Raw genomic sequence first — 15444 nt, 5'->3', positions numbered from 1 at the left:
GAGCTCCGTCGGTAGTCGGTACTCTTCTTCCCTGAAGCCCCCCGTATCTGGGGGCAGTCTGACAAGGCCTGAGTCTGCACAAGCAACAAGGTAGCACACACAGAGACATGTAATGCTGCATATCAACAGAAAGCTTAGAATCTCCGCTAAACGCTCATATAAACTATTCGTAGGACCAACAAACACAGTTGCAACACCGAGCTAGACAGAGAAACCGAGCCAGTAAAGAGGCTTCTTTGATGTGATAATGAGCTAATGGTAGCCACAGGATGGTAGCATATATGCTTGTGGAGATTGGAGGTTGACTTTCATTATTAAGGTATTTAACAGCAATAGTATTTTTAGTCATTAACTGTAGATGCTAAGTATTGAATTAATAGTGTTGTATAATTAATTGACTGGGTCTTTATACTTGACATGTGGACTAGTGTTGGGCGATTTTGACATTCTCAGATCGTCCCAATCGCCCTCCCTGGAGATCGCCGATAGACCTATCTATCGCCGGGGTGCCCTGCTGTCATGCATGCGCGCTTCTCTGTGTGTGTGTGTGTGAGGGCTAATAACGGAGAAAGAGCGCTATGATCAATGAACGGAACGATATTGCGTTGCCGAAAGCCGAAAAATCTATTCATGGCGGACGTAATTTATTTGTGGCATATCAGTGAACACGTCGTCGGGCTGTGACATACAGGGCTGGCGTCGGCAGCCTAGCATAGACTGTAAAAAGAAGCCTAGTCACAGCACCAGCTAAACGTGTTTCCTCAAATTTGAGGCGGAGTGGCCACCCTGTTTACCACAGAGATGTTGTGTGCGGTCATATGACTACCTGGCTCCGTCTGATTGGACGTCGCCAGTGGCTGCATTTGATTGGTGAAACACTGTCATTTGACAGGCTTGCTGCTTCCAAAAAAAACAAACAGATTGCGCATTAGATCAATAAAAAAGTAGCGAGTATGTGTGTGTGTAAAATCGGCAAGAAAACAAAACATCGCCGATCGTCCTTCCAATCGCCGATAGACGATTGGATCGCCAATCGGCACAACCCTAATGTGGACATATTTGATGAAAGTCAGAATGTGCTGTGGTGGTGAACAGTTTTGGTTTTGTTAAGTGAAAAGACTTAAACAGCATGGTGATGTTTTTGTCTTTGTTTTTAATGCTAAATCTATCTATCTCGTATTTGATGTTGTGTGCGTGTGTGTGTGTGTGTGTGTGCGTTAGGGCTGCCACGATTAGTCGACTAGTCACGACTACGTCGACTATTAAAATCGTCGACAACTAATTTAATAGTCGATGCGTCGCTTCTTTTCTTTTTTTTTTAACTTAGTTTTTCTCTCAAAACTGCTGGGGCACCTTCCACACACGCACCCGCCGCTGCAGCCGCCCACCACACACACACACACACACACACACACACACACACGTGCACTCACTCACTCAAGGTGAGTTTACAGGTGGTCTCTCTCTTTTCTCTCTCTACCGGTCTTGTCCCTCATCAAGCGGCACCGGTGTAGCCCCACCCCCGCCGCCGCCGCCGCTCCTCTCCCTCTCTCTCTCTCTCTCTCTGTGTCATTTTAAATGAGAAGCGCTACTAGGAGCGGTACCGCCACTCCACCGTTTTAAATCAAGGACTGAAAAACAGCCGTTCGTCATTTAAAAATAAAACCGCGGACTTATATTGGAACGTTACCGCGTCTGGTCACAGCGTCCTGGTCACGTAATGAGCGCTCATCTTAACGAGCAAGTCTTCTCTCTCCCGGCGTAAATCTACGTCAATATTTTTCGGTAGCTTCTCATCACAGTCCACACCTTGCAGAGTTTGAGCTGCACCTCAGTTTCACTTGTTTTCATTTGACAGTTTCACACAGAACTTTCTGTTGAGTCTTTCCATGTTTCTCCTTCTGTGACAGTAAAAAGGACATTTACATTTTTTCAGACAAGACGATTGTCTTATAAACTATTTGATTTTTTTCAACAGAACGACTCCTATTATTTACAATGAGCACAAGTTATATTCGATTGATAGGCCTACCAAAACTTTATTATTGTGAACAATTCCTTAGTTTCAGGTGTCCACCTCATTTTATTTAAATGTAGCTATGTTTAATGCCAGAGACAAATGAAGGAAAGACAAAAAACCTTTAAGTATTTATTTTGGTGTTGTTTAGGCCAGTGCCTTATCCTTATTTTACTCAGCTGTTTGCACTTTATGCTACAGTCAAAGCTGCATATTTCATTAAAAGTTTAATGAACTATCTTAATTGTCTTTATTTTTAGTTAGCATATACCTTAAACACTTCAAGCTGAAAGCTAATGATGGTATATAAGAGCAGCTGCATGCTGGTGCGATAAGCTGTATGTTTTACATTCAATTTACGTATGATCCGATTAGTCGACTAATCGAAAAAAATAGTCGGTGACTAGTCGACTATCAAAATAATCGTTTGTGGCAGCCCTAGTGTGCGTGCGTGCATGTGTGCATGCGTGTGACTGTTGTTGTCTATATGTTATTCAATTGAACTGCTCAGGCTGCCCTTTTAATTGCCCCTCGGGTATAAATAAAGTTTTTTTGTATTGAATTGAATTAAATATAAGAACAGTGGAGAGGTGCGACAATAGCCTGTGTACCTGTGCTGTGTTTCATTGAGTAATCTGTAGACTATACGTGCTTGTGGGGGGACTAGTGTGATTTCAAAAGTTTTCTTTAGGCCAAAACTTTATCAGAATAATACTGACTTTACAGTGATGTGTTTGAGCATGTTTCAGTACAATTAAAGCTGCATAAATGCTTGTGGGGACAAAGTGGCTGCTACCTCATTATATGGATTTACAGTAACAGTATTTCGAAGCAGCTAAGCGGAGGGAGGCGGCACGACGGGCTGAGGTGTTTCATCCTCAGCCGGCCCCCAGTGTTTCTGGTGACAGTAAGTAGTCTTCCATGTTTAAAATCAACATTTCATTTATGTGGTAATGTATCATATGTGTTGAAGTCTTAACTATGTGCATTTCTATAGTCTGTTAGTGTTTACATATTGTGGTTAAATACTACTGGAAGTTGGCCTTTTTTAAGACAATCATTTTATCTTCAACAGCTCATGGCACAGGGTGGCGCCATCGAGTTCGCCAATGGCCATTTTCGGAGCTCACTGGGCACCACTACAAAATGGTCATTCCTGCCGAGGTCCCTGGCAAGAAGGTATGTACAAACTATAAAGTAACACAGTAGTTTGAAATGTTTGTTTTCATCCTAAGAGAAATTCTGTCTTTTTGTTCCAGTTTGTTCTTGTCATAGGGGCGTCCCATCTGCGTGAGCTTGCGGATAGGACCGTGCGGATGCCAGGGGATCGCTACACCTTTGGCTTCCTGTCCGTTCCTGGGGCGTGCGCAGATCATCTCAGCACCGAGGTTGAGCACGCTGTTCTTCTCAGCACCGAGGATGAGCACGCTGTTCTTCCTCGGACCCCTGACGCTGTCTGTGTCATTGCGCCAGGAAACAACCTCACGGCCAGTCCCACCCCCGAACACGGTGGGAAAGCCTTTGCTAATTACCTGGCTACTGTACTGAACAAATGGCCGTCTGCAGAGGTATGTTTCATAAAAAAAAAAAAAAAAATGAAGTTGCTGTGTACAGGTCCATAGGTTTTTTTTTAGTTATTAACGATTATTTTTGTGTTGTTATATCTAGGTTTTTGTCGCTGACCTTGTACCACGCTTGAAGGTCACGGAGGGGATCCAACAGCTATTCCGGAATCAATTTTCCGCCGTGTCGAAACAGTTCGGTATGTTTGAAAATAATGATATGGCTGCAATTCTATTTGAGAATTATATAATTTATAATATAATCACCTTAATGGTTTTCTGACCTTAAATTGACACTGCCTTTTTGAAACGTGTTTTTTAATGATCAATGTTTTTTCTTTTTTTTTTTTCTTTTTCTTTTTATAGGTGTTAAGTTTTATCACCATTTTGACCGCTTCCCCCTCAGTAACCGCCGACTCTGGGCCCGTGATGGTGTAAGTAGAATGTATTTTAATATCACCAATATGAAGTGATACAACATGTTCAGTAAAAGTTTCATTTTTCAAATTAATGTTTAATCTTTTGTTTGTGTCATTGTAGATTCACCTCAGCGGTAATGCAGGAATGGCTATTCTTGTAGACTGTCTGTGGGTTGCCACCATCGGGCACCTGAAGAGACCAGCACCTCCGCCACAGGTGCAGTACCTGGTTTCTCCAAAGCCTCAACCAACGCCTGACAAGCGGGTGGTTCCCGTTCTGGTTCTGGTGGGGAAGGAGACCCCTGACAGTACTCCACGACTCCCCCCCCACCAAGTGGACAACTTTTCGGTCCGGCAGGAAGGTAAGAGGTTGAACACTGTGACTGCGCTTGGATGAAAGAAAGAGAACATTGTCAGTTGATCCTAATTTTTTGTGCCATTTGTCATTACAGCGTAGCCACCCCGGTGACCAGGAGCACGACTCTGAGGAGCACGGCTCTGGTGACGATGATTCAGAGGTGGTTCAGTGTACGGTACGTATGTTCTTATTTAACTACACGACAGTGATAGTTTGTGTTTGCTTCATTTAACAAATGGCAGGCTTTACAAAGAAGCTACATGTCTTTCTTACAGGTGGATGACATTTCGGTGGCCTTGAAGGCGGAGTGTGACATTCCATCGAATCCTGCCCGGTTCTCTCCTGAGATTCTGGATGCCATGGACAGTCTTGTTCCATCGGCTATTGGCGGCGTTCCCACAGGCAACAAGGTAAATAATGTGAAATTTACGGTACTTGTGATAGGTGAAATATAATAAACTTGGTTTTTGTTTCTTCTAGACTGGAAATAGTGCAACAGTGTTAGTGTATAAGGGGTTGTTATGTGTATTTGACGATTTTATCCTCTCTTTTTTTCTCACATTAGCCCCCGCCTGTGAAACGCCAATGCAAACCTGTTTCCCTGAAGCGCAGACATGCTAGGAAGCAGGTATATAATCATTTAATCCTGATGGAGACTGTGCTGCAGGTTGAGCAGTTAACAGCAGTTAGAATTAACTTACTGTGAAAAATGACGTCATTGCTTGTCTGTTTAGGATGATATTTATGATCTTATTTTGTGTATTTGCAGGTGGTGGCGGCACGTACAGCTCCGGTGTCTGCCAGTGTCGTGCAGGAGGCGGCGGCGGTGAAGGTAGGTGCAGTTTTGTTAAGGGGATAGTTCACCCAAAATTCAAATTTCACTCATTATCTGCTCACCCTCATGTCAACTAAGAGGTGTCTCCTCCTAAGAGTCCTCTGTTCCTCCTCTGAGTTACAGGGGGCTCCACACAGCAGAATTTGTCCATATAATGGTTGTCAATGGACACCAACTTTCTTTGGATGTTTTTTGGTGTGTCTTTTTGGACATCCCCCGTAATTCAGAGAAGGGACGGAGGACTCTGAAAATTCTCACAGCTCTTAGCCTACAGTACATGAGGGTGAGTAGATGAGTGAAATTTGAATTTTGGGTGAACTATCCCTTTCATGTTAAAAAGTGAAATGTGAAACAGTACTTTATCCATAGGGAATATTCTCTGAAGTTGAGCAAACAGTCAGAGGACTTGAATACAAAGTTTAAAGGGAAAGTTCACCCAAAATTCAAATTTCATTCATTCTCTCCTCTCCCTCATGTCGACTAAGAGCTCAGAGAATTTTCAGAGTCCTCTGCTCCTTCTCTGAGTTAAAATTTTCACAGCTCTTGGTATACATGAGGGTGAGTAGATAATGAGTGAAATTTAAATTTTGGGTGAACTATCCCCTTAAGGGAAATACATCAATGTGTTTTTCCTTTTGTAGTTATGTTTTTTTTTCTTTCTCCATCTTTCTCTTTGCAGGTCGTGACCTCAACATCCGTGTTGACTGTCCGTCCTGAAGCCCGGGTTCCGGAGCAGGAGGCAAGCACAAAGATCCTTGCAAAGCTCTCTGCTGTTGTGGATAATGTGGTAGCATGTTGGTTTAATGATCCTGTCTGTGTCAAACTGTTAATGTGTTTTTCTTTCTCTTTCTATTGTAGGAGGCGACACCACTGCCTGTGTCGACCTGTGCTGCGTCGGGGACCACTCTTCCTCCCGGTGTGCCTACCCGTCCTGCGGCTGTCCCTCCCGCCCCGGTGCCTGTCCCTGTCCAGCCTCAAGGTGAATGTATTAGTCCTTTGCCTTGCACATGTGCAGACCAGCCTCAAGCAGTAGTGGTAGGGAGCAGCCTGCGTAGAACATCGTCCCATTTAGATGCCGATGTGTACGTGTCATGCAGTGTCGTTGCAGCAGTCAGACATAGTCTTTCTCCCGTTTGTACCTGGCGCGCAGCAGACATTGATGATGTTCGTGTCGAGGGGGTGAAGTTGGCAGCTCGGGTGGGAAAGGGAGGGGGAGGTTTCGGCCAGCAGCAGTTTGGTCTGTTTGGTAAGACGTGGAGGGTGGATGTTAGTCAGGCTGTCTACAAGGAGTTTGAAGATGGGACTGCGTTGGAGGAAGACCTGCAGCAGCATCTGTTGAGGGATGGACTGTGCGTGTTGAATCTCCATGAAGCGGTCAGCTTGATCATTCAGCACGGGGAGTACCTGGTAGTGGTGGATTGTGGGACGCGCAATGCTTCAGGGTTGGCTTGTTCAGACACAGGTCGGTCTGCTGTAGTGTTTAACACGTGCTTGAAGGACCTGATGCTTCACATCCAGAAACTTCAAGAGTCGTTGGGTGCAGAGTGGTTTGGAGTCAGTAGCATCTCTGTGGAGGAGTGTGTTGCTGAGGGAGAGAGCTGCAGTGTTCCTGTGGTGGCGGCTGCGCCACAGGCTCCCACTCAGTCCCAGGGTCGCACTTCCGTTAGAGGGAGTTTCCATCAAGGCGACAGGAGGTTTAAATACAGCGGTCGTCAGTGTGTGGCTGTTAGTTGTGTGGCTCTGATGAAACACACCACTGAGAGTGTGTTTTCATGGCAGGCTGATACACTGGACAAGGTTGTGATCTCAGGTGATGAGCTGTACACATCCCTGAGGGAGGGCGGCATGATCAGTGGGAAGGAGGAAGAGTGCCTTTCTGTCCCGGATTTGCCTCGGCAGTGTGTCCTTGATGGACAGACATTTGATGTGGATCTTGGTGAATTTGTAGCTGGAGATGTTGATGTTGTCGAGGGAGAGTTTGTTGATGCAGGTGTGCATACCACTTTCAGTGATGGATTCAGTAGGATGTGTACAAAGTACAACATGTGTTTTTTCACATTGTGTGGCAGTACTTGTGCCATAATTGGTGAAGATGGCCAGTACGCTGTGGTCGACTCCCATGCCCGCAGTGCGGATGGGATGGTCGATGGTGAAGGGAAGAGTGTTGTGCTCTATTTCAGTTCAGTACAGCTTCTGTTTGAGCACTTTTCTAACTTTGCAGCAGCTCTCCAGGCAACACCCAAGCTCTTTGAGATCAGTGGTGTTAGTGTGAAGCCGGCAGCTTTGTCTTTGGGTGTGAGTGCAACTGTTGACTACACAGAGGGACAGGTTACTGCTCCTGTTGAGGAGAGTCCTGTCACACCAGTGGTCTGTGAAGCTGTGGACTGCACACAGGGACAGGTTACTGCTCCTGTTGAGGAGAGTCCTGTCACACCAGTGGTCTGTGAAGCTGTGGACTGCACAGAGGGACAGGTTACTGCTCCTGCTGAGGAGAGTCCTGTCACACCAGTGGTCTGTGAAGCTGTTGACTGCACAGAGGGACAGGTTACTGCTCCTGTTGAGGAGAGTCCTGTCACAGCAGTGGTCTGTGAAGCTGTTGATTGCACGGAAGGACAGGTTACTGCTCCTGCTGAGGAGAGTCCTGTCACACCAGTGGTTTGTGCAGCCCCCAAGAGAGGTGAGAAGCGGAAGCTCACACTTAGAAGTAAGACATCAAAGAAGCAGAAACACAGTGATGACGTTGCAGTTAATTCAGACATTGTGTTTGTTGGGGATGTAGCATGTAGAAACTTACAATTCCATCCTCTTTCCAAAGACGTCGGTCTCGCTCTGTGTAAGCAATTTAACATAGTGTCAGAGCGAGTGGATTCTTCATCTTCTGCTGTTGGTCCATTAGGAACTCCTTGTAAGACAGAGAAGATTGTTGGCGATGGCAACTGTTTTTTTAGGGCTGTTAGTCAGGCCATTTGTGGTACACAGAAGTACCATGGGAAGTTTAGACGTGCTGCTGTGAAGCATTTGGAGACCAATCCTAAGACATACCAGAGTATTCTGAGAAGTGAGTATTCCTCCATATCAGAATACATCAAGGTGTCAAGGATGCGCTATGTTGGAACCTGGGCCACTGAGTTGGAGATTCAAGCCACAGCTGATTTCTTGGGTGTTAGTGTTTTCACGTATTGTAATGATTGATGGCTTGAATATAGCTGTAATGGTAGTAGGTTGTCGGATGAAGGTGTGTATTTGCATAACGTTAATGGTAACCATTACGAGACAGTTGTCTGTGTTTATCAGCCTCAAACACAGAACTGTTATGATTACTGTAAGGTTAATGCACCTGTTTCTGGAGGCTATAGCTTGAGACAGCATAGTAAAGTTGAGAGTCCTGTTTCTGCTATGGGTAGCTTGAATCGGATTAGATCTGATACATGTGATTATTTGAGAAGGAAAAAAAATGATTTGCGTCAGAAATATGAGAAGTCCTATGGAAAGACAAAATATCAACAGAATGTGTTGTATAAGAACATGAAGAAGCATGCAAGTGTTAAAAAATACAAAGAGAATTTTGTACATAAGATAAGGGTTAGGACCCTCAGTGTAAAGAAATATAAAGAGAATCTTGCACATAAGATAAGGGTTAGGACCCTCAGTGTAAAGAAATATAAAGAGAATCTTGCACATAAGATAAGGGTTAGGACCCTCAGTGTAAAGAAATATAAAGAGAATCTTGCACATAAGATAAGGGTTAGGACCCTCAGTGTAAAGAAATATAAAGAGAATCTTGCACATAAGATAAGGGTTAGGACCCTCAGTGTAAAGAAATATAAAGAGAATCTTGCACATAAGATAAGGGTTAAGGCAGTTAGTGTAAAGAAATATCAGCATAATGTAGTGCATAGAAGGCGAATGATTGAAATGAGTAAAAGTAAATACAGGTTAAATAGATTTCATAAAGACACTGTAAAAGCCGCAAGCATCAGGAAATATCATGAAAATCCTGATCATAAGAGACGTGTTGCAGCTGGTGTTGTATTGAAACGGCTGGTAAAGAAAGAGAAGACCGGGAAGTTTGATTTTGTAATGCAGCAGTTTAGGGAGAAAGTGGCACACGGGCCTGATTTTGTGTGTTGTGTATGCCACCGACTTTTATTTAGACACCAGGTTTTGCAGTGTAAGAAGGATGATTACAGAAAGACTGAGACGGTAGCCTCAATAGCAGCAAACTGCATAACAGAGGACTACCCACATAAGTGTAATGAGGATTGTGATTTGTCGTGTCAGTTGTTAGACACAGCTCGAGGGAAGCTTTGGATTTGTTATAGTTGCCATTACAAGATTAATAGAGGTGAGATGCCACCTGAGTGTTGGTCTAACAATCTCACAGTTGATGCAGTTGCTCCGGAATTGGCCTGTTTGAATAGTTTAGAGCAACATTTGATAGCATTGCACATTCCCTTCATGAAGATGTTGGCTTTGCCTAAAGGGGGGCAAAATGGAGTACATGGTCCAGTGACCTGTGTTCCAGCGAACATAGTAGAGACCAGTAACCTGTTGCCCCGTTCCAATATGGAGGGGTCTTTGGTAGCAGTTAAATTAAAGCGTAAGTTGACTTATAAAGGGCACTACGAGTATCAATTTGTTGACACTCTGCGCATTAAGCAGGCATTACAATATTTGAAACAGACTAATAGCCTTTATAAGGATATTGAGTTTAATGAAACTTGGTTGAATGAGTTTACTAGGGAACAGGAAGCTGAAGTTCCTGGGGCATCAGATACTGTAGACAGTGCTGATGCAGCAGCTGAGGATGAGCTTTTGCATGATAGACAGCAGCATGGTATGTTTCAGGACACCTGTCTCATGCCTGTTGATATTGGTCAGGAGGTGCTTGACCAATACTTTGATAATGTTTTGAATGTAGCTCCAGCAGAGGGTAACAATCCAGTGAAGCTGCTTAGTGATAGCACAAATGAGGTCAAGTCTTTCCCTGTATTGTTTCCTCAGGGCAGAAATGCTTATCACGAGTGTCGGCCGTATCGCTTGACTTTGTCGCGATACTTTAACAATAGGATACTTCATGCAGATGGCAGGTTTGCAAGTAATGTTGAGTACATTTTTTTTTGCTCAATATATGTCTGAAGTGGAACAGGTTGTGTCAAATGTGTCTATTGCTTTACGTAAAGGTAAAGGGGGTCAAAGGTCTTACAAAGTTTCTGACATTTTAAAAGGTGAGGACTCTTTGAAAAAGATGTTGGAGTTTGATGATGGCTATCGTTTTCTTAGGCCTATTAGAGGCACTCCATCTTTTTGGCAGGGAGCCCAACGGGACCTTCTGGCTTGTGTGCGTCAGCTTGGTGTTCCAACATGGTTTTGTTCCTTTAGTTCAGCAGATATGCGTTGGACGAATCTCCTCTATAGTATCCTGAAGCAGGAGGGTCGAACAGCCACTGTAGAGGATTTAGAGTGGGCTGATAGGTGTGATTTGCTGCGTCGTAATCCTGTCACTGCAGCTAGAATGTTTGATTTTCGGTGGCATGTTTTTCTCAGGGAGGTTCTTATGTCTTCATCTCATCCAATAGGTAAGATTAAAGATTACTTTTACAGGGTTGAGTTTCAACAGCGAGGTTCTCCTCATGTCCATTGTTTGTTCTGGGTAGAGAATGCGCCGTTGATAGACAAGAACACTGATGAGGAGGTAGTTCAGTTTATTGATAAGTATGTCACTTGTGAGTTGCCGTCATCAGATGAGGAGTTGCTAGACATTGTCACTACTGTTCAGCAACATTCAAAACGACATTCAAAGACCTGTAAGAAAAAAAACACTGTTTGTCGTTTCAATTTTCCCAGGCCAGTGTCAGCTCGGACATTTATTAGTCGGCGAGAACCTGATGAGGTTGAACCGTGCAGTTGTCCACGTGATCCAGCAAACGTCTTGGCACCGTGTGAGTGTGAGAAGCGTTTGGCTGAGAAGAAAAAACAGGCTATCAAGATTCTGACAGATATCAAGGCAGCTTTGTCAGAGGAAAACTCTAGTTTTGATAGTGTTGAGCACCTGTTTGGTCATTTAGGGATCACTCAGGAAGAGTTTGAGGCAGCTTATAGACTGTGTGGACGGAGCACTGAAGTTGTGTTGAAAAGGCAGGTTTCCGAAGAGTGGATTAACCATTACAGTAAGCCTTTGTTGAAATGCTGGAGTGCGAATTTGGATATCCAGTTTGTAGTGGATGCGTATGCCTGTGTTGTCTATATCATTTCTTACATTTCCAAGGCTGAGTGGGAAATGGGATTGTTGTTAGGCAATGCGCATAAAGAGGCCTCTAAAGATGGTAATGTTAGTGCAAAGGAAGCTCTCAAGAAGATGGGCAGTGTTTATTTACACAATAGGGATGTGTCAGCTCAGGAGGCTGTGTATAGACTGACTAATATGCATCTAAAAGAGTGCTCCAGGAAGGTGATGTTCATTCCCACAGGAGACAGTACTGTTAGGATGAGTTTGCCTTTAAGTGTGTTAAAACAGAAGGCATCCTCTTCATCACATGATCTTAGCAGTGAAGACATGTGGATGACTAGTATTGTTGACCGGTATAGGAACAGACCTGATGATAGTGTTTTTGGTGACATGTGTCTGGCTGTGTTTGTGTCTGAGTATCGTGTTCTTACTAAAAATGAGAAGTGTAAGAACCCCATCAAGTTGAATGGTAAGTTCGGTTTTGTTGCCAAGAGAACACGGACACAACCAGCTGTTGTTCGTTATGCTCGATTCTCTGAGACTAAGAGTCCAGAGTTGTTTTATCAGAGCATATTGCAGTTGTTCTTGCCGCATCGCACAGATTCCCAGCTTAAACCTGCTAACTGTGTAACCTTTAAAGAGTTTTACAATAGCGGTTATGTCAGGTTTAGCGATGGGTCCAGGCATTCAGTCAGGTCTATTGTAGATGGAAATAGATGTGACTTTGAGGTCGAAGCAGATAAAATAGATGAGGCTCAGAATCGCATTGATGATGAGGGCTTGTTAGAGGATGCCTGGTGTGAGTTGTGTCCGGAGGCTCAGGTGGAGCGTTTAGAGTGCGTTCAGGAACTCCGGGATAATCCACAGGTGGAGGATGAAGACCAAGTGAGTATTCCTGATTTATCGGTTACCAGGCAACAAGGTTCTCATTTGGAGAAAAGGAATAATGTCATGACCAGGAGTGAGGGATTGACATTGATCAGATCACTGAACGAGACACAGATGTCCATTTTTTATCGGGTGCGTCAGTGGTGTTTGGAGCGTGTTGCTGATAAAAAGCCAGAGCCTCTCCATGTGTTCATTACAGGTGGTGCTGGGACTGGGAAGAGTCATCTGATTCGGGCTATTCAGTATGAGGCTGGGAGGCTTTTGTCAACAGTCTGTCGTCATCCTGATAGCGTGTGTGTTTTGTTGACAGCTCCGACAGGCATTGCGGCATATAATTTGAATGCAGCAACGATACACAACACATTTAGCATAGGGAAGGATGTGCGCTTGCCGTACAGTCCTTTGGGGGGAAGAGAAGCTCAATTCTTTGCGAGCTAAGTTGAGTGATCTGCAGATTTTGATAATTGATGAGATCTCCATGGTGGATCATAACCTTTTGGCTTACATTCATGGTCGATTAAGGCAGATCAAACAAACGGGTGACTTTTCACCGTTTGGTAATGTGTGTGTACTTGCTGTAGGAGACTTTTATCAGCTGCCTCCCGTTAAAGGGAAATCGTTGTATACTGATGATGTGACTGTTAACCTGTGGTCCAGTTTATTTAAGGTTGTTGAGTTAACAACGATTGTAAGGCAGAAGGATAGTGTTTTTGCTGGTTTGTTGAATCAGCTGAGAGTACGTACTAAAGGGACTGCTTTGCTGAACAGTGATGTTGAAATACTGAAAAGCCGTGAAACTGGTGAAGTCCGCTCAACTTTACACATTTTTGCAACAAATGCACAAGTAAATGAGCACAATGTTCAGCAGCTGTTCACAGCATGCCCTGAGTATGAGGTAATCCATGCCCAGGACTTTGCTAACAGTAAAAAAACTGGGAAATTGGAGTTGATGAGCAGCCATCACAGCAAGACATCTAACACCTGTTTGGATGAAAAGTTGCTGTTGGGAAAAGGCGCTCGTGTGATGTTAATTAAAAATGTTGACGTTGTTGATGGTCTTGTGAATGGGGTATGTGGCACAGTAACTGACATTGTTTATCAGGCTGGTTGTAAGTTTCCTCGGGTTGTTTATGTTAAGTTTGATGATGATAAAGTTGGTACCCAGAGGAGGAGAAACAGTACACATACCCCAGTAGTTGTAGCTGGCTCAACAGGCATAGAACCTGAAGAGGAAAGGGTCACAAGGAAAGGTGGGATGCGCCGGCAATTTCCATTGAAACTTGCTTGGGCGTGTACAGTACATAAGACACAGGGCATAACTGTAGATGAAGCAGTGGCGTGTCTTGAAAAGATATTTGCTCCAGGACAGGCCTATGTAGCTTTGAGTCGTGTTAGGACTCTATCAGGTTTGATAATTAGAGATTTTGCAGATAAGGCCATTTTCTGTAATGACAGAATAAAGGATGCACTTCAACGCATGCCAAACTTTGTAACTGAAAATGTGGTCAGACCTAACTTGGAGTCAAATAATTTTTCGGTGTTTTTGATGAATGTGCAGGGATTATCTGGACATGTTGCAGATTTGGCGTCATGTATACAGCATTTGCAGCTTAACTGTATTGCTGTGACAGAAACATGGCTGCCTGCAGATTCTTTGTTAGAATCGGTCCAGATTGATGGTTTTAGTTTTTATAGTCGTCCTCGAAGTGTGTCATATTCCAGTAGTCATCCAGCATTGGTGGAGCTACAGGGGCAGCAACATGGTGGTGTTGGTTTGTTTTGCCGGACTGGTTTAGTGTGTGATGTCATCCAGGCGCCAAATGTGAACTTGGAATGTTTAGTTTGTTCCTGTGATAGTTTTGACATGTTGTTAGTAGTGATTTATCGGCCACCATTATATCCTGTGTCTTTGTTCAAGGAGAATCTCAACATGTTGCTTGAGTGGTTGGACTCCTTAGATAAAACTGTTGCTGTCATTGGGGACTTTAATGATAATATTTTAACATCTTCATCTATTAGTGGTTTTATGTTGGAGAAAGGGTTTGTGCAACATGTGACACAACCCACAACAGAGAGAGGAACACTTATTGACCACGTATATGTTAAAACAGCTGTTTATGATGTAGAGTCAGTGGTGTTGCCAGTATATTTTAGTGATCATGAAGGGATTGTGTGCAGCTTTAGACTGGGTAATGTAGAGTAGTAGTGGTAGTAGATGTAGTTATAGTAGTAGAGTAGTAGCGGTAGTAGTTATGTATGTGTGCGGCTTTAGACTGGGTAATGTAATGTAGTAGTAGTAGTAGAGTAGTAGCGGTAGTAGATGTGGTTAAGAATTTTTTTTTAAGTGTGTAGTATTGTGTAATATAGTTTTTGACAGATATTTTATGTTCATGTGGTGTTGTGTTGCCTGTATTGGTGTATATTTGTGTTGTGTTCCCTGGCTGGCTCTCTGTTTTTTCTGTGTTACAGGTTGTTCGAGCCCTGGTTTTCACACTTCCCCTACCCTGGCAGCAGAGCTCCAGCCATTTTTTTTTGTTGGATGTTAAGTACTGTTCACAAAAAAAATATTTAAAAAAACACAAAAAAAAAAGTCACTACTGTTATTGTAAAGTTATGTTGATTGTGTTGGTGTATATAGTTCCTTTCATGTTTATGTAAACCCACTTTCTTCCCCCACCCCCTATTCAAGAGTAATCATGTTCAGTAGTTCCCTGTATAGCTGTTCATGAAGTTCATAAAAACATACATTGTTCATGGATGTTCTCTCTCTGTCTTTCCTCTCTTTTCTCCCCCACCTCTCCACCTTCCCTGTTTCAAACCCAACCGGTCGAGGCAGATGGCCGCCCACACTAACGCCTGGTTCTGCTGGAGGTTTCTTCCTGTTAAAAGAAAGTTTTTCCTCTCCACTGTCGCTTAGTGCTTGCTGTGTGTGGGAACTGTTGGGTCTTTCTCTCTAATATAGTTCCAAATAAAACATTTATTATATAACAGAATCCAATCTTGACATTTATTTGATCTCTGTACCACTGTACACCATGTCATATAGGTAGTAACTTTAAAAGACCTTTTGTATTAGAAACCTAGTAGAAATTATTATGGTTGCCAAAAGGAGTTAGCTATTTGTATCGAATACAAT

General features: G+C 43.5%; 1 protein-coding gene across 1 annotated transcript in view; it reads left to right on the top strand.

Annotated features, from left to right (window-relative positions):
- LOC146960259 (uncharacterized) overlaps positions 1-12710 on the top strand; it is a 112690-nt gene extending 99980 nt beyond the window's left edge. Inside the window, exon 10 of the mRNA XM_085772488.1 lies at positions 6050-12710. Coding sequence (XP_085628614.1) covers positions 6050-8383 — 2334 coding nt within the window. The 3' untranslated portion in view covers positions 8384-12710. The remainder of the gene's footprint in view (positions 1-6049) is intronic.
- The last annotated feature ends 2734 nt before the right edge of the window (positions 12711-15444 follow it).

Source organism: Trachurus japonicus, unplaced genomic scaffold (assembly GCF_045865225.1).
Source record: "Trachurus japonicus isolate A0001 unplaced genomic scaffold, Traja_1.0 AP030520.1".
Classification (NCBI taxonomy): domain Eukaryota; kingdom Metazoa; phylum Chordata; class Actinopteri; order Carangiformes; family Carangidae; genus Trachurus; species Trachurus japonicus.
The sequence above is the reverse complement of the archived record's forward strand: the minus strand, read 5'-3'. Positions and strand labels throughout refer to the sequence as shown.